General features: G+C 45.8%; 2 protein-coding genes across 5 annotated transcripts in view; one reads left to right on the forward strand and one right to left on the reverse strand.

The window, feature by feature from the left end:
- Window positions 1–14,553, reverse strand: LOC146437515 (heat shock factor protein 3-like). Its single transcript, XM_085060605.1, has 13 exons — window positions 14,212–14,553; window positions 12,967–13,075; window positions 11,503–11,630; window positions 8,974–9,098; window positions 8,040–8,115; window positions 7,318–7,379; window positions 6,799–6,880; window positions 6,375–6,508; window positions 5,334–5,579; window positions 4,651–4,756; window positions 4,006–4,071; window positions 3,097–3,163; window positions 1–2,533 (listed from the first exon to the last, which is right to left on the reverse strand). Exons 1-13 carry the CDS (start codon window positions 14,551–14,553, stop codon window positions 2,202–2,204), a joined length of 1,875 nt encoding a protein of 624 aa, XP_084916731.1. The 3' UTR covers window positions 1–2,201.
- The window catches only part of HEPH (hephaestin), a 22,329-nt gene continuing 17,759 nt past the window's right edge, over window positions 14,553–19,122 (forward strand). Inside the window, exons 1-2 of one of the 4 annotated variants that reach the window (XM_085060601.1) lie at window positions 14,553–14,631; window positions 17,754–17,938. In XM_085060601.1, coding sequence (XP_084916727.1) covers window positions 17,778–17,938 — 161 coding nt within the window. In that variant the 5' untranslated portion in view covers window positions 14,553–14,631; window positions 17,754–17,777. Of the gene's footprint in view, window positions 14,632–14,853; window positions 14,989–15,018; window positions 15,174–15,326; window positions 17,439–17,753; window positions 17,939–19,122 lie in introns of those variants that run through there. The other 3 variants (XM_085060600.1, XM_085060603.1, XM_085060602.1) reach the window with 3 other exon arrangements.

Genomic DNA, 19,122 nt, shown 5'->3' on the forward strand with positions numbered 1-19,122 from the left:
TGTTTTTGCAATTGTTGAGTTTAATTACTTCAGCATGTGGGTTTTTCTTGCTATTCAGCCTTCCCCTTGCCATTGCAATCCTTCTTAGGAAAGTTGCACAAATACTTTTCCCAGACCAGTACATAAACCAGACACACAGATGCATAAACTTTTTTTTATTTTTTGCAATCTTCTTAAGCCTTGGTTTCTTAACTTCTTAAGCGAGAAAGTGTATTGAAAACCCATGATGCACTCAGACCCAGTATCTGACAGTGAGCTGTGCTGAGGGGAGAGGACTCTGTGACAGAGGGACATGAAACTAATCCATGAGAGAAATTACAGTCCAACCTGTGCAGGGAGTCAGAGATGCAGCTCAACCTCCCGAAGAACTGTCATCTGCATGGTGCTGTCACACAGCACACCAGAAAAGTCTGGTTTTCCCTGTCTCACTCTTGGCAAAACTGTGGCCTTTGGAAAGGATTTAACCAAATCTGACCTGGGACAGATACAACATGCTCACCTCCCCCTCTCCCTTCAGCTGATGAAAAGTAGAGACTATTCAGCCCTTGGCCTCATGAAGTCAGTGAAAGAAAGACTGTGAAGGCTTGAATAAGACAAACTTGACAAAAGGCAATTCAAAAGATGGAAATGAGAAGGGTCACGAGGTAAGAACAGGTACAGAAGCACAGAAAAAAAATGACACTGAAGGTGTTACACACTCAGGAGCAGGACCTTCCTCTGCAAGTCATAGATTTAACAGTAAAGCACAAATCCAACGAAGTTGGGCCAGCACAGGTAACATGCATTATCTAACAGGCTTCAGAATATCTACCTTGGATTCTTGAATATAAGAAGAGCTCAGCATTTATTAGTTCAGGAACATTGGAGAGAACAAAGCCTATAGGCAGCCTGAATTCCTAAAACTAGGAAAAATTTGAAGTAATTGTGCTGGTAGGAAATATCAGGTGATATTATCCAAGGAGGGTTTCTACTTGCATCCAGGCCTCTTGTAGCCCCAGCAGTTTGCTGTCACTTCAGCACACAGCAGGTTTGTGCAGGCTGGTGGAACTATGACATGCTTGGTACTGGGACAGAACTTGCTGCTCCCCTGACACTGGGGCTGGGCTCCACAGTACAGTGCTCAGAGAACTTGGGAAACAGTGCACAAAGAAACTTTGGGGAAGGACTTTTTGATGAAGCAGACACTAGTTTATCTAATTAATTGTCAAAAGACTCAGATGCATCTGGTTACTTTGGCTTTACGATTCCATGGGCAGAAATTGCAGCGTGAAGCCTGGTGTCCATACAGGGGCAGGGAACAATGGCTGCTACCAGCACAGAGATACCTTAATGTGACATCCTGTGTCAGTGCAAGGCACTCCAGGGCTCCCCTTCTCATTTTAGGGACAGCTGCTGGCCTTTGCTAAACATGGATCAGTCCTACTGACCATCTCCAAGGACACATGACCTGTCAACTGGGGGCAGGTTACCCCGGAACTGCCATGCAATGTGCATGAGAAATCAGCGCTACACAGGGGGGCAAGCACAACTTCCTACCACAACTCCTACAATCCGGGGCAATGGATGTGTGCTAGCATGTTAAAAAATAATACTCCACAGTTAAAATGTCATTTTCCATAGGAAAAATGTTCCCTATACCTAGGAGCAAATCTAGGAGTACGGAAGTGATCTAAGCAGATGCAAACAATTGTAGCCTGTAACTATCAAAAAAGAAATCTCAAATTAAAAACAAAATTTAAAAACAACTTAATTCCAAACAGTAGGCAAGCCACCTATTGAAGCAGGCTCTCCAAAGAGTAAAACCCAGGTTTAAAATATTACACACCACATTACTATCCAGCTAATAAAAACAAACACCACCCCCCAACAAAAAAACCCAGCCGAACTTTACAAACAGGATACAAACAGATTTCCTCTTGCAATAAGAATATTGGATAAAAAGTTATGGAATACGCTGTGGTATGTTTACAAGGTTGTTGTTCCTCCCCTCTGTCTGGTGCCTTTACTCCACTAGCTCTTGCTGTTGCTGAGCTTGTGTTCAGTTCTCCCAGATGTGCTCCCTGCTTGCAGCAAGAGCACTTCCATTTGTCTGCAGAACAGGTCCCCAGGAAGCAGGTGAGGACCAAGCTCACACTTTTTGCTGCTCCACTCCTTCGGTGGTTATTCCACAGCACTAAGCCGGTTACACATGTTCTATGAGTTCAAGAAATTTCTATCTCAGAGGCCTCATCTATGAAGTTAGCAACAGGACTGAGAAGCAGGAGTGGAAACAGTTTATACTCTCCATTCCCATCTTCTGGGAGGAGAGGCGGATCACCCATTCCCAGAGTGTCCAGAGGCTCGGCCTGGCTTGCTGGAGCTGCAAGTGGCACAACGGTTCCACTGGCTGATGGAGGCTGGAGAACAGGTTTCTCCTCCAGGGGAGGCAGCAGAAAGTCTTTCGGATCCTCCACCTTCCCTGCAGCTTCACCTGAAGGCAGCTCTTCAAATAAGGAAAGCAGAGGGTTGGCCCTGTACTGGATCAGCTGCATATCTGTGGGAAAAACAAACAGTTCAAACTGTTTCACCAACTGAAGGGCTCTTATTCAAGGCAAGGAAACCTGGAGAGGTTGCTTCAAACTTGGTGCACTACAGGGAAAGCCAAGCTGGGCTAGGACAAGCCCTAGACCCACAGCTGTCAGAGTGAAGCCAAAGCCCCTGTGCCTGGAAACACCAGTGCCTGAAGCTCACTCTGAGCCCCTGACTCCCAAGGCATGCAATGGCAGCACTGCCTTTGGTGGGGTTACAGCCTGGGTAGGAGATATTGCCACAAGGACATTTGCAGTTCTGCTTCCTGTTGTGGCACTTGTGTCATGTTGCCATGTGAAAAAGGACACAGAATGGGACCATGTTTTCTATGTGAAAAACCTCAGGGCACAGGATGGGCCTGTTAAGACTGAGGCACAGCTTCAAGATCAGTGAAACATCACAGTCTTCACAAAAAGTTCAAGCCCAGACCAAAGAAGGAGATATTACAGGCTACAACAATTTAATTTCAATACACAGTTTTCAAAGAGTGTGGAGCTGCCACAGTGCTCAGTGCTCCTTCTTGCCCACCTTTGCTTCCTGCTGTTTCCCTCTCACTTGCTCCCAGACCTTCAGTGCTCTCTGACAAGTTTGCCATCTGAAACAAAGCAGACAGAGAGATAAGACAGAATGTTTAACAACAAAATGGAAGTCTTTACTGACTGGTTAACAGAATTAGATGTGAAAGGAGGAGGGAAGAGAGATGGAGCAACCGAGCAATGAGGAGCTTGTTGCACACAGGAGCTCTCAGAAGGAGGCACAGTGAAATACAGACAACTTACTAAACAAAACAAGCTTCTGACTAGCAAATATTTGTTTTACCTTCAAAACCAGAAACTTTATTACAATTGGTCTTGTTGGGGTAACAGTTAAACATGATTTCATTAAGTAATTAAATTTTGTATGCACTACTTAAACACAGCTGCATTTTACATCAGAAGCCAGCTATTCTGACTTGAAATCCTAGTTTAAATATTATTTCAGGACTACAACAAAAATAACATTTGCAAGGGTTTTTTTTTAACAGTATGAATCAAGGAATTCATACTGTTAAAATGTATGAAGGAACTGCACCAAGAGAAGTAAGTTTGTGCTGAACTTCTGTATGTCTTCTGAGAAAATCCCATACAGCTATGTTCAGAACAACTACAGTGTATTGCATTACAATTTTCATTTAGTACTTTTCCTTCAGTCTTCAAACAGGCATTCCAAGTGTATGATTGCACAAGGGATGTAGGACTGGAAATTATCTTGAGATCCCTCTTAAATTCCTTCATGCCAACACTGATAATTCAAAGCCTGGAGTCAGCTGGATGAGATGAACCAGCAGTGTCAGCCTGTGCCATCAACCTTGTTCCCACCCTTGAGCTGCATCAGGCAAGATTCAACTCCCAGCATCACATTCACCCTCCCCACCACAGAAGTAAATCTTACTCTTACATTTTCCATACCAGGGGGAGTTTCCATCAAGTTCATATCCAGGGCTGGCAGCTCGGGATTAAATGTCTGAAAATAAAACCAGACCATATGTCAACTAATAAAGTCCTTGAAATAAAACTGTAGAGTGCTCCTGAAAGGACTGCAAGACCCAGTGTGCCTCTCCTTCCACTAAAGCATGGGGACAGTGGCTCCTCCATGGACCTTCACTTGGGAGCTTCAACCTATGAAGCTACGGCAGTAAATTGAGGTCACAGGAGAAAAAAAGGTTACCCTATTCCCCAGTGATTCCAGAAATATGGCTAGGTTTCACTCCACATCACCCATATCATCCAGCTAAATCAAACACACAGTCAGGATGTGATGGTATGTGATAAAGGCTTGAGAAGGAGAAGTGAGGCAAATTATTTCCTTTTTTTCTTCCCCCCTTCAGTTCTGTAGAACAGAAATGCTGTCTGTATGACCGTGGGAAAGTGCCCAGTGTTACCTTGTAACCGTGAATACCAACAAATCGTTCTATTTTTAACTATTTGCTTTTCAGGATGTTCACCCCTCTAACCCATTACAACGTGGAATAAACTTGTAACATTTCATGATGCAACCTGAGCAGTACTTCTCAGAAATCAGAAATAGTGAGAAGACACTCACGTCGCTGAATGCTTCAGCGCCAAAGTTGTACTGCTTCCCTGACAGCATTGCTTGGAGCTCTTCAAGGCTGGCATCAATGCAATTCAGAAAATCCTGAATTTCTTCTCTAAAAAGACAAAATTACATAATATTGTAAGGCACCCCTGGCAAGCAGGGCCTTCTCTTGCCCCACAAGGCAGGTTGCTTACAATCCAGAATAGCCAAATGGATGAAATCACATTTCTGTATCACCTTTCACTCCAGCTCTTTGAGGTACAGCTACAAGGAACACTACCTGAACAGCAAGCACAACAGCAGCTATCAGGTCAAAAAGTACTTCTGCTGTCCATACCTACTTCCTTCTTCATTTTAATGTCTGGTGAATGTTCTCAGACCCCAGCCTGTACACCAATGTCTGTTTAAACAAAGGTCTGATGATGGTGCCAGCAGTGGGCAGTGTGTCCCCAGACACTGCCACATCAGCAGTCAGGCACACCATAAAGGTGACAAGGACACTTGCCCTTTTTCAATGTGTGATGCCAACACTTGGCTTTTTCAAGCCCTGCTAACAAAGGTGCAGAGAATTCACTTTGACAATTCAAAAGCTAATTCCCAATGTTCTGCCAAACAACACACCCTCCAAAACTCTGACAGGATTCCACAAGGTAACAACAGCAAAACAGTTTTCAGAAACAAGTTAATACCTGTCCAGCAAAGGATCATTTTGGTTTCCAGAGTTGTTCTCGTTCAAGATGGAGTCAATTACTGACACAGGGTCCTCTGGAGCACTTGGCTGTGCAGTGTGGAGCTCCACAGCAGCCATGCCTATTTCACCAGGTTTGCTGACATCATTTATAGAAACTGATGGGATAGGATCTGCACAGTTTAACTCACTTGGCTGCGATACTTGACAAAGAGGTAAGCCAGGATCCAGAGCTGCCTGTGGCTCTCTAAAATGTGATCCAAACAGAAACAATACACAGGAGAATTTATCAACTGCATTACTATTCATTTCAGGTTTAATATCCCAAATCTTAGTAAGATTAAGCCAGTCAAGGGTTAAATAATAAATTGGTCTTTAGAAAGAGCAGCAAAGTGGCAGATGAAGAACCTCTTACTACAGCTTATACAGAGAACACATATCAGAGCAAAACACCTTTCTCCCAGGCAAAAAAGCAGCAATATAGTATATGGGAATTAAGCAGGAAGGAAACTTCTAACAGAAAGAATCTGGAAAGAAAAGATTCCAGATCAGTCCCTATTTCACTCTGGGTGTTAACAACTAAATGGGTTTTTACTAAAATCTGTTGCCAGAGAATGCCTTCCCTAGGCTATCTTAGTGAGAGCAGTATTGAAACTGGAGATAAAACCATACATCTTGATTTGTTAGCAATCTGTGTATGTTTTGGATTATTAGAAACCTATATATGCATTCAGGTTCCTTTTTAGTCAACAAGTCAAGTATGTGCTTATTTGTTGAACAGACAGAAGAGCCTCAGCAAATTAACCCTGAAATGCCTATCAGCCTTCAAGCTGACAGGTCTTCAAGCACTGCTGAAGAGATATGAGCTCTGACAATGACCAATGCTACATGCTGTGGAAGGAGAGCCTACAACAGGCCTGTCATGCACAAATGGACGTTCAGAGAGACATTCTGTTTCCTAGAAACCATATGGATCACCAACACTAACATAACTACCCAGTTAACAACCCAGGCATAAATACTTCATATACTTTGGACATACCTGGCTCTGCCACTTGTGTGTGCCACAGCAAGGAGGCCATTGGTGGCATTTTCCAGGGTGTCAGTGATATCTCGGATTATCAGACCTGTACCATTTCCATCCTCTTCATCTGCACTATGTTCAGAAAAAGCCATCTGCAGATACAGCACACAATGAGTAAACCACAGGCTCTGACCTTTTCTTTTTTTATACTGAAGCCCTATTCTCCTTGCAGCTTCTCTTTCCTGTTCACATTCCATCTGTGGCCAGTTGCGCTGATTTGCATGATTTTACAGCCAGAGTGCTGCTCTAAAGCTGCCCATTGCCAATTACAAAAGGGAGAGCATTTGATTACAAGATTAGGGTATTTGTAGCTATAAGGAAGATCAATATCACTGCGTATCATCCTGTCCAACCCCCTGCCTCTTCCCCTGGGGAGACTTACAGCTTGGCCACTCTCCACAGGGATGCGGACATACTGACGACTGTACTTGGAGGGTGAAGCACCTGCAGCATCTGTGAGAGACCTGAGACAAAGCACAGCTTTAGTACCTCCTGACTTCCACAGGAAAGAGCTGCAGCAGTGCCCAATGCATGCAGTAATGGTAATCATTTCTCCCCTCCCAAGAAGCATGGCTTTCGAGAATGTGCATCAGGATGGGTACTGCAGGCAGTCTGCACTACACACCCACTGTGGTTTGGAAGAAGTCAGTCACATGTGCACCTTTTGAGATTTACCACTTCTGGTAACTGTGCCCTCTGGAATTGAAAATGTATAGAATATTCTCTTCCCACCCATTTTTTTAGTGATAAGGAAGAAATATTTGTATTATGCTTGATTGAACTTTCATCAGCTTTCTCAAGTTTGAATAAACAAGTGATAAAAATATTCTTCACACTGTAGAAATTGATTTATCCCTATAATTCACATATGATACTGATCTGGGACCTATCAAGTAATTACCTTTTTCTTTTGACCCCAACAATATAATTTCCTCGCATCAAACTTAGTATAAATTGAAGAATCTAAAAAGGAAAAACAGAAGAAAACCAAAACCAAGTGGTCAGCATAGCAATCCTAACATTACATTCTTAATTCAGATTTTACTATAAAATGATACAGTTATGTGACAGCAATTAGCAGGTAAATTAAAAATCCATTTGCAATCTTAAAGAACAAAGCAAGAGTTACAAACTGCATAGAAAAATTATCCATCTTGCACAGTTGGCTCTTTTTTGAAATGCAGTATAACAGCACAAATCACTAGAGGATTCCAGACCAGAAACAGCTGAGAGATAAACCAGAGAAATTTTTTTCCAGCGTGCAAGCTCCTACAGTTTCTGAGTTCCAAGTTCACTTCTCAAGTGGTCTAAATGTATCCTGGTCCAAGATCTTTCACAGACTCCATTCCATGTGCCTGCAATCTCTCAAGTTCTGGGCTCCTGTTACCATGCACTGTTCTCCACACACTGAGATCTTACTATGACTTTTCCTTAGTGCTTTGCTTGTGGTTCTTTACTGTGCTACTTCTGGGACACTCAGGAACTGTGAACATTTTCTTTATGCTGTATTAATACAGCCTGTTCAGCTCTGTGTCATTTGTCATTCTACATAAGCAAAGAATGCCATGAAGTATCACAGAGGCAGGAATAAGGATGGTAGCACTGAAGATGCTGCAATGGTACCTTAGACAGCAGCTTCTGTTGTTGACTGTGCTTCTGCCTTAGAACTGCCACTTCTTTCCACAGGGCCTTATTTTCTCTGCAATGCAGAATAAATCAGAAGACAGAGGATGAACAGAGTTTACTTTATATGCTCTAGTTTTACAGCTTTCAAACTTTCAGAGTACCTTGCAAAACCAATGGCAACATTCCCTCTGTGGATAACTAACCCTCGATTAATCCAATCCACTAGTATAAACTCTACGTTCACTTAACTCCATTTTCCATCAGGCAGCATCGAACACTCAATAAGGACACCCTCATCCTCTGCTGTTCCACCAATAATCTTGATCTGAGGTATTCCTTCAAAGCCTCAAAGCTGTTGAATAAGGACTTTGTGTTATACTTAGCCTATTTCCAAACACTGACAGCCTTGGGACAGGTTTAAAGGTGGTGTTCAAGGGGATTGGGTTTTGTTTTTAAAGGAACAGAGAGAGAAAGGCATCCCCTGAACTCTGGTTGGTATCTGCTGGCACAGCAATGATCTGAATGAATTATCAGTGCGTATATGAAGGGGATCTGAGAGAACAGACATGATGATGTGCAAAGTCTACTTCCAATTAGAAAGAAAACAAAACACTAACTGTCACTCACTCCATTGAACCCTGTTTGTATTCAAAAAATTAAATGCTTTCATTGCCCTGATAAAACTGCTACAGGTGCTGGCAACCAGAGTGAAATCTCAGGATAGTCAACAAACTCCCAGTCTAAATCTCTGGTCTGTAACTGAATTACAAAACCATGCAAGATTCAGAATATTGTGTGGGGTGGAATGGGCATTCTTATGAAAAAACATAGCTTCACCTGTTTCCAGTTCAAATGAAACCCATATTTAGCCAATCTCCATCAGATATAAGCAACATTCAATATATAAGCACGCCAAAACAGCTGAGTCTACCTCTTCATGTTAGCCAGCCTGACATCCATGTTGTTCTGCTGCTCTCTCATCTCCTGCACCTCAGACAGGACTTTGTGCAAATCCTCTGTGCAGACCTTGAGATCCTCAGTTCTCACTGCAGACACCTGGAACAGGTACACATGCTTTACTACAAATAATGCCTTGCATACCCCTTGCTGCAGGGAGAGTGCAGTCTGCAGAGCAGGACTGACCCCTGTTAAAAGACCAGGAAAAACTCTAATTCTCACATGGCACAAAACACAACTGCTTTAGGTGACAATCCTTAGGACAGTCTGCACTGTATGAAAAAAACAAGATGCCAATGCAAACATGAGATCAGCACTTTGTACCTGGAGACAGTAGATTCATGACTGTAATTCATGATAAAAAACACTGACTGCAAAGGGCTTTCCCTGGGGGTTCTCTGCCAGGCCTGGTGACAGCTTGCCCTCTAGTGTCACAGAGCAAACACCAGCCAAAAAAACATGGCAGTTGATAGTGGAAGAACAAGATGATCATATTCCTTCTAGAAAAGGCAGGTCTATAGTGCATCACATGCACATGTCTGAATGATATACCCAGGTTTTGTGGGCATAATTTTGAATATAATTTTGCCAAATGCTGACTACAATTGAGCCACATGGAATCATACCAGGTGTCCCTCCCCACCTACAGCCTGCTGGGAGTTTTTTTGTTACTCTGCTAAATTCCATGGGAGATGTGAAAGCACCTCATGTGGATTCCAAGGGGGAATGAAAGCATCAGTGGATTGGCCTGTTGAGGTGCGAGATAATTTCTGTGCAGGTTGGCCCACAGATCTTGTCTTCCAAAGGGGAATGGGATGGTCAGAAACGGACCTATGGTGCTACAAACCAACATCCCATCCCTTTGTGCTGGAACAGAACACAGCTGTGTGCAGTAACTTCTTATCTCTCAGACATGACTAACTACTTTCTTAACACAATCCCATGATACAAAGGATGGATTGAAGGGTCTGACGGTTCTCCTTCCTGTCTGCAGTCTAGATGCTTAGCTGTTTGTTGGAGGTAATAAATTATGCTAATGTGCATTTGGGTGCATCCCAAATGGAATTCATGGCTGACTGATTTCTCTTCAGCACACTATCTCTCTCGTGGGGAAGACATCCACCTCTGTTGCTCTTCAGAGCCCCCAGCTGGCTAATCAGGATCTCCAGCCCCTGGGTGCTGAGGCATTGGCACAGGCTGCCCAGAGGACCCCGTCTGTTCCATCCCTGGTTGGACAGGGCTTGGAGTAACCTTGTCTACTGGGAGATGTCCCTGCCCAAGGCAGTGGCTGGAATGAGATGAGCGCTAAAGCACCTTCCAACTCAAACCATTCTGGTATTCTGTAAAGATACACAGGGTTTCTGCATACCAGCAGAGCTAAAAATGAAAGCGAGTAAGTAAAGCAAATCCTGCACTCAAACTGCAGTCCTGACAGAGGCCTGAAATGCAGTTTATTACCAATACTGGAATATGGCTCTATTCCAGGCAGTAAAAGAGCAAGAAAACTAACGACTGTGGTGCAAAAATAATCACTAACATTTCCTGTGCAACAATGAATATCTTTCACCAGCCTATTCAGTACTTCATATGAATGTCCTTGGCACTGAGCAGAGCTTTTGTCTTTCCATCTAGAACACTCCACCCAGAGCACCACCCCTGGGACATCTGGGCCACACCTTACATCACCTTGCACCTGCCCTGCCAGGCACACACGCTGGGACATGCTGGTCACAGCAGCGGGGGGAGTGCAGGCCTGAGCCAGTGCCACCAAATCGATTCTGACTCCAAGCAGGGGCAGCTCACTGAAGAATCAATCCAAACATAATTGTGGCTCTCCAGCCTACCCTGGGCTTTTATTACCCTGGGCAATGCAGCCACACCTGATGACAGCCTAAAGAAAAGGTTCTGCTGTTCAAATGTCAACATGATGTATCATGATGTCTTCCTCAGGATATTATGGGCTGTAATGTGCCAATAGAGGATAAGTATCTGTGCAGAAACAGGTCAGACAAGGCCTGGACATACAAAAGAAAAGCAGAAAGTGCTCGTAAGGATGTACCTTAGCAGCAACAGTTTTGGAAAAGCAATACAATTTATGCAAACTCATCAAAATGAACTGATTACTGATGCCCTTGTTAATTTTCAATGAGTGCCAAATGAGAATGTGTTTTCTTTTGCTTTTCTCACTTTGTGCCTTTCTCTGAGTTGGAGATGCTGACAGAACTGCAGACCATGTTAAGCTGCAATCAGGGATATGAACTCTGTGGAGAAGAGCTCTGGTTTGACGATGATGCAGAACGTGGTCCTACCCCAGATCACGACTAACAGCAGAGCAGGTTTGGTGTAAGCACTGGCACAAGGAGGCCTGGCCAAGCACATGCCTGGCACCATGAGGCAGTTACCTTGGCTCCCATGGTATTTGCTGGCTGTGTTTGAAACCAGACATGCTCCTGATAAGCCACTTTTCACATCTAAGTGAAGGAAATATGTGCTTAGACTATACCTTGCGCTTGATGTTTTCCAGTAAATGTGCCTTGCCTTGCTTGAAGAAAGGGTGCTGGAACTCAATGACTGAGCTTTTCTCTGCTGCGATGATACCATTCTCCAGAGCTATCACCTTCCTGAAGCCATCTGTGGAGAGGAATCGGCAAAGGCATTTCTTCCAGTGAGAAGCTGACTGTGAAAACATACAGCCAAAGAAAAGTCCAATGCTACCAAAACCCCCACTGCACTACAGTTACTGGAAACAGCAACTACAAAACAAATGCTTTCAGGTACCACCATGGTCTACAGAATAAAGCAAGGCAGAGAAGTTAGCTCCCTGCCTGCCTATGCAAACACCTGCAGCAGAGCATCTTCTTCATACCAGACGGCCTGCACAAAGTAAGAGATTGCCAGTTCTATTTCCATCACTGCTCAAATACCATAGAGTAGATGCATGATTCAGCTGACAGGCCAATCCACCTCTCTCCTCAGTCAAGGTTTTAACACAATTAATGCATTCCAACTATTATTAGAAAGCCAGGATAGGCCCAGCTGGAAAAGGAGGCTGTCACTGCATTGTATGTCTTCATAGGAATATTTGGATTTTCCCATTAATCCTGGCTACAAGGGAAGTGACAATTGTTTCTTCACATGATCATCTGTCACTCAAGTGATGGGTCTCACAAACACATGACACAAACAGCAGCATCTACCCTCTGTCCAGAGACTAAACAGATGTGCTTTCTCTCATGTCTGGCAAAACCTATACAGGTATCAGCTAGAGAGATCAGGCAAACCTACTGGGCAAGGACAGAGAACTCCTCCCTGTCAGTCTGAATGAAATTCTAACTAAGGCAGCATCTCCTGTGCTGTTTGTACCTCCACTTGTCCCAGAAGCTTCTGCAGTTATTCCTGCTGGGTGATATACTGTGCCCCTGAGCCACCCTCACTGCACCCCTCTGCCTGGCCACGCTGTACTATGCTATGCAATGCTGCCACAGGATGCTCACAACTTGAGCACAGAAAACATAATGAGAAACACAGTCCAGCTTGGCTCATCAGTGGGACTGATCTGGATCCAAAACAGCAAAGCAGGCAAGAGCAGGGGCAGCCCCAAAACCAAGGCAACTTTTTTCGCATTCTAGGTGTATGGGTGTACACACAGCCTCTGCTCCCCTGGGTACACATACATTTGCTGGAAGAGCACTGCTGGAGCTCAGGGAACCTCACACTACCTTTAGGCACCAGCACATATTCTTACAGCTGTTACTCAAAAGGACTTGGAGCTAAAACACAAAACCCAAACACCAAACCAAGCTCTACCCATCAGTCTTTTCTTTTGTAAAGTAAACTCAAGGTCAGAGCTCAGGTTTCCAGGGATGAAAGACTTGCCGAGTCTATTTTCTTGTTTACAGAAATCCAAACTGAAGCCAAGTAGCTATGAATTTGGCAGACAGAACATGTTGGAACCGCTGATGCTTACACATGTTGAGCTGCCGTATGAAGCTGGAGATATTGTTGTGTTTGAAGTACTTGGGCAGCAGCTCCTTGGCAAACCTCTGCTCATCCAGAATGCAGAAATTCTCGCCATTCTAGGAAATAAGCAGGAGTAACAGTTAGTAAACAAGCACAGCTTTTCAAAGGTGTTGCTCCTAGTGAAGACCATAAATCAGCAAAGACTGGTCCCACAGCAGAGAATGGCAAAAAAGATTTCACTGAGTGAACAGTCTGAGGGAACACTTCTGAGTAACCAGGACTAGACTAAAAAGTTTGAATTAAAAGACACAACTACATGGAACATTTCTATTGAATAGGGAATTTTCCTAAAGTTCTGACACATTGATCTTAACCCAAAGCAAAACAGTTCTAAAACCTTGCTCTCTTTGTCCCCAGAAAACAAGCATTGCAGAAGCCAAATGGAATTCATGCCACTAAAGAGATTTCATCTCCTTTCATCAGTCTGCCCAGCTCCTGACAAGATTCTTCCATTGTACGTGTTATGTCATCACTAAAAATAACCACGTAACGTTGCCGAGTTACTGAAAGTTCAGACAACACAACCCAGCGGTGACCAGGGGTAAGTGTGACACCAGCAGTGCCAAATTTATGATATGCTTAAGACCAAACTTCCTGGAAACCGGCAAAGCTATTTGAATCACTTTCATATTGTTCATGAAGGGAACAAAAATACTGTGCTTCTTTTCATCTTTGCCTTTGTAATGGGCAGACGCCTGGAAAAAAGTGGAGAAAAAACCTACGGATTTAAAAATGTCAGGGAACAAAAATAAACACAGTGCCTGTCTGGGGCGTCTGGTCGGTGCGTCTGTGCGCAGTGCCCGCGGGGCATATCTGTCTCCGCTCCGGAAGGAAAATGGACAGCTAATGACGCCGCACAGCGTCCTTCCACCTCCCGGAGCTGGCGAGCGGGACTCGGCACTGTCCCCCGGGGCTGTCCCGCTCGCCGCGGGCCGCACGCGGAGGGAGCGCGGACAACGGGGAGGGCCGGGCGCGGCCCGGAGAGCAGCTCCGCGCAACCCGGTCCCGCCCCGGGGCTCCCCCGCCAGCACCACCGCAAGCGGGGCGGCGAGGAGGGCTCGGGGCGCTCCGCCAGCCGGGGATACTCAGCCACCGCCCGCCCGCAGAGCTCCGCGACCCCGGACCGGCGTCCCCACCACCCGCAAACCCTCCGCGCGGGCCTCCCCGGGCCGGGCCCGGGCGGCTACCTCACCCTGCTCCAGCAGATGACGTCGTCACTGTCCGGGTCCTCCAGCAGGGCCCAGAGCTTGGCGAGGAAGCCGGGGACGGGCACGGGCCCGGGGGCGGGCGCGGCGGGGGCGGCGGGGCCGCGGGGCAGCGCGGGCGCCTCCCGCATCCTCGGACCGCGACGGGCCGCGCGAGCGGGGACGGGCCGCGCGGCGCCGCGCGACGCAGAGAGGGGCGGGGCCTCCGCGAGGAGCGGCCGCTGATTGGCGGGAGCCGCCAGACCCCGCCCCTCGCCCCGGCGGCCGCGAGCGTGACTCTTGTTGTGCTCCCGGGGGAGCGCGCGGCCGCGTGACGTCACCGCATGCATTTAAAGGGACCGCGGCCGCCGCCCCGGTAGGTCCCTGGCTAGTGCTCGCCCGGTGCGGCCGCCGGTCCCGCCCGGCAGGTGGGTGCCGCTGGCCACGTGCCGCAGCCCTGCCCGCGCCTCCCGCCCGCCTTCCCGCGGCTCTCCGCAGCGGGGGCCGAGCCCTGGGCGGGGCGGGCAGGTGCACGCCGCAGATGGGCTCCTGTCGTGCGGCGGGGCGCTGCCCGGCTGTGGCGCGGCCGGGCCGAGGCGATCCCGCAGGTGCGGGGCGGAGCAGCCCGGCCCACCCTGTGGGCGGGAGCGGGTGCGGTCAGCGCTGCGGGGCCGGGCTCGGGCTCGGTCAGCCCGCCGAGGCAGCGCCCCTTTGTCCGACCCGGGCTGGTCCCCGCCGGTGCTCCCGCGTCCCGCTCCGCAGCCTCTGCGCCTCCCGCTCCGCACGTAAGGGATGAGCCGTCCGTCCTCCTGCCTTCCTGCGCGGCTTTCCCCTCGCTCTCGGGCTGTGCTTCCCTGCAGTTGGGTGTCGGGGAGCATCGTCCGCCTGGATCAGATGGGAGTTGGATCTCCCCAACCTGCCTGAAATCTGATTTCCTTTCATTCGCGATTCCTGTGCTGTCGGGGACTCGGTAAAGGGCAGTCCTGGGGGAGGATTCTGCTGTAAAGTGCCAGGTTCAGGGATGGATGTAATTTGAAATTTGGGTTGGTTTTGGTTTTCTTCCTTTCTGTTTTTTTTTCTTTTTTTTCTTAAGGCAAATATTAATATCAAAGAAAAATTGTAAGAAAATATTTTGAAACGATTTTAAGTTTTTTGACTACTTTCACCTTGCACTAGTCGAGTAACTAAATGGTAATGAGTCACTGTGAAGGGAATGTGAGCACAGACTTGGTCTCATCTGGTCTCCATCTTCATTCAGGGATGTTTTCTGCTATTCCCCGGAGGTGTGTGTGATGTTGTCAAACTCCCGGCAGAGTCCAGGCGGGACGCTTGTAAAGCCTCAGTAAGGCTGTCCCAAAGACTCGTCCTTGACTCTTCAATGGCAGAGCACACCCCAGAGCACTCAGAATACCACAGCTCAGTGGCTGTGTGTAACTCCCCGATGAGTGCAGCGACGCTGCTGTGCAGAAGTTCAGTGGTGAGCAAGGATTGTCACACAGGCATAGTGCACTGGCACAGGGGATTTGTCTCCATGGGCAGTTTTCACCATCAGCTTGGAGAGCTGCTGTTCTCCCATGGTGTGGTGCTGCCTGCACAAACCATCGAGATGAAAGCACCCAAAGAGCAGCCTGCTCTGCCTGCCTGGGCTCGGCGGCTCCCAGGCCTTGAGGAGGCTGCCCTGTGCACCATAAGCTCTTGTGTACTTTGCCCTGAGTTGACACGAAGGCTATAGCTTGGGCTGAGTCAGGAGCATCCTGCTGCCCTTCCCTCAGGGTGTGTGTTGGCAGGGTGGCAGGTTTTGGGCTGAAGACTGGCGCTGCTGACCATTTCTTTCTACTTTGCTGTCACCACTGTCCTTTGCTGGTCTGCTGTGTGAAACAGCACAGGTATGGCTTTCCAAACTCCTTCCTTTGAGAGCTTGTTGGCACAGAGTGAGTAAAAAAAAGGAATTTTACCTCCCTGTAAACAGCAGCAGGTCCTGGAGCAGCAGCAGCAGGGAATAAGGTCGGTGACAGGGTAGTGTGTAGGGGTAGAGATGGGCTAGTGTGCTGCTGTTCCCACACTGCTGATGCTACAGGGATGGGGCTGTTCTGTATCTGAGTTTTGTTAGGTGTATGACAAGGAGCTTCTGAAGGGAACTGGCTGGTGGAGCCACTGGAGCAGAGCTATACTTTGTTGATGAATGAAAGCCATCTCAGATTTAGAGATACTTACAGCTCCTTCTGCAAAAGGAGGGAAAGGTGTCTCCAAGCTTTGTCCAATTTAATGACTATTTGAAAACATCAATATTTGATTATTATTATTAGTTTCTGAGAATAGCACAGCGTGATGGAAATCAGAAATGAAGCTTTGTAGGGTGTCTAGTCCATTGCTATTGAATCATGTCTGTTGGGTATCAGATCTTGAAAGAGGTTTCAAAGCAGCTCTGTGTGACACTGTGCTGGCAGAGAGCTTACAGCATATCCAGCTTTGCTGCAGGCGAACCTTATACATTCATGCTGCTGTTACAAAGACAGTAAGAATAAATAATTACAGTGTCTTTATGAAAGACCTTTGCCACAGTGTTGTGTCAGCCTCCCTTTCTGCATGAAAAGGAAAATGAATTCTTTTGAGCTTTTTTGCTAGGTCATGTTTCTCATTCTCTTTTTTTGTTTCTCTTTGCTATTCTGAGTTGCTGTTACACGTCTCAAGAGCTGTGTTTCGACATCTGGTTTAGGTGCAGTTTGTTTGTTGGCTACATCTAGCTTTGTTAAGGGTAGCATTGGGTGAGACCTTTCATAGTCATTTTCATGTGATTTTTTTTTTTACATAGTTTGTAATCCATTTTAATCCTTGCTTATCTTTTGGTGTTATTCTACTGCCCCATATTGCATCAGCTTCTCCTTCCTTCAGGTATTTTTTTGAGCCTGTGTCCACAGAACTGTATTTTGATGATTTCAGACAGTTTCCCCAACTTTTCCCCACCTTTCTTCAGAGTATTTTTGGTGCTTATTTCCAGCAAGCTTGGTGTCAATTGGAAGATTGGAAATCTTACGAGTAAACTGCTTAGCAATCAAACTCATGGAGAAAATAATGGAACAGAAGGGAAAAGCCTTGTGTGGCCCACTTGAGATAGCTGCTCCATAAGTGCAATCTTTGAAGAAGTTGAAATTTAAAATTACTTCATAGTGACTGAATCATACTTCCTCAGGTGACTCAGAATAGAGGGACCTTGGTGACAGTTTAAAATATACAGGTACTTGTTCAGGATTATTTCCTTGAGCTTTGTATGTGGACCTGTAAGATGATTTGGGATATCAGCACTGATGAAAAAAAGGGTTAATTAAACTATTATGAGAGCAGCGCATTTGGTATTGGGGACTCATTAGCAAGGCATGATTCCCATCCACCTTGTGTGTTAATTTTGATAGGAAGTTATTTCCTTCTTCAGAGTTTGAGTAATGATCCCAATAGGAATTATACCTGATTTCTTCATACTCTCTCAAAATGTCCATCACCTTCAAACCAAACAGTCATATTTTGTTTCATTGTCCTTCTTTTTCCCAAATAGGAGTAACCTTCCCTTGGGGCTGCGATGGGATCAGTCTGGTGGCTGCTGCTCTGCATCCCCATGCTGTCACCCACATTTGCTGGGGGTGTCACCCGAGTCTATTACCTGGGGATCCATGAGGTGGACTGGAACTATGCTCCAACAGGGAGAAATGTGCTCGCTAACCAGAGTATTGCACATAACAGGTACGTTTGCTTCTGACAGGATTTACTCTGCCGCTGGCTTTAAGTTGTCATTTGATGTGTAATTTCTTGCGAGTATTTTGGGGCATCTGAGCAAGCAAGAGGCACACTCCTGCAGATTCTGATCTTTATGAGCTTAATGTTTAACTTGTTTTATGCGCCTGTGATAAAAGCTTTGTCAGTGGGAAAAGGGATGGTTAGTTTGGAGAGTCCAGGGTCTGTACACTGGAGAGAAGTGTATGGAAAACAAACACGGAACAGAAAATAGAGCAGATACAGAACAGATTGTGCTAAAAAGCCCAGATTTTGCAATACTCTACCCTGGAGTTTCATTTTCCTTAGTTCCAGCTGGTGATTAGCTTGTTTATCCTGAGGCATGATGACTTTTCTTCTGGATATAAACGACTTCACAGAGCCAGCTTGTTTTTGTTTCAGTGGAATTTGAAGCCTTAAACTTAACGGGACTTTCCCGCATGAGAGTTTTGGGACTTTTTGAAAAATATTTTTGTTTTTCTTGCAAAAGTAAATCGGGAAACTGCAATAATTGGTTCGAGTTACTACACAAACAGGATTTGGGTTTAGCTTTCAAAACATCAAAACTTTTTTTTTGGTGAGTGTTTTTTGTGTGTGTGGTTTGTTTCGTTTTTTTTAAAGTTTTCTGCAGGGTTTTAAAGGCATTTGTGCTTTTTTCTCTTGCTCTCATTTTCTGTGGCAAATAGCTGGTATTTCTTGGTCTGCTCTCAGTCCTTTACCCCTCCATAATAATTAACACTCAGGTTCAGACACTTCCTTCAGAAACAGCACAGCGGGGACAGGAAGGGTACACAGAAACATCAAGGGCTGTCAGTTTGGCATGGGAAAGTCTCTGTTCTCTGCAGATGCTGTATAGATGTAAATTAGTTCACAGGAAACACCCCAAAATTCAGGATTAATAAAGATGTTACCACTGACTCCTGAAGTGATAATGAATGCAGTGGATTTTGTTTGGTTTCTCTTATAATACATGAAGAGAAGGAAATGAAAATCAAGGCCGCTGAACTTAAAAGCAATTTAAAAACTGTTGTCACTGCAAACATTTAGCTAATGGGGCCTATTTGTACAATGATTGCAGAAATGAAATTGCTGGCAATTAGAAAGGGATGTGATGTTGATATGAATGATAGAGATAGCAAAATATTTCAAGGGGT

Source organism: Lichenostomus cassidix, chromosome 4A, assembly GCF_008360975.1.
Source record: "Lichenostomus cassidix isolate B80296 chromosome 4A, HeHo_3.0, whole genome shotgun sequence".
Lineage (NCBI taxonomy): Eukaryota > Metazoa > Chordata > Aves > Passeriformes > Meliphagidae > Lichenostomus > Lichenostomus cassidix.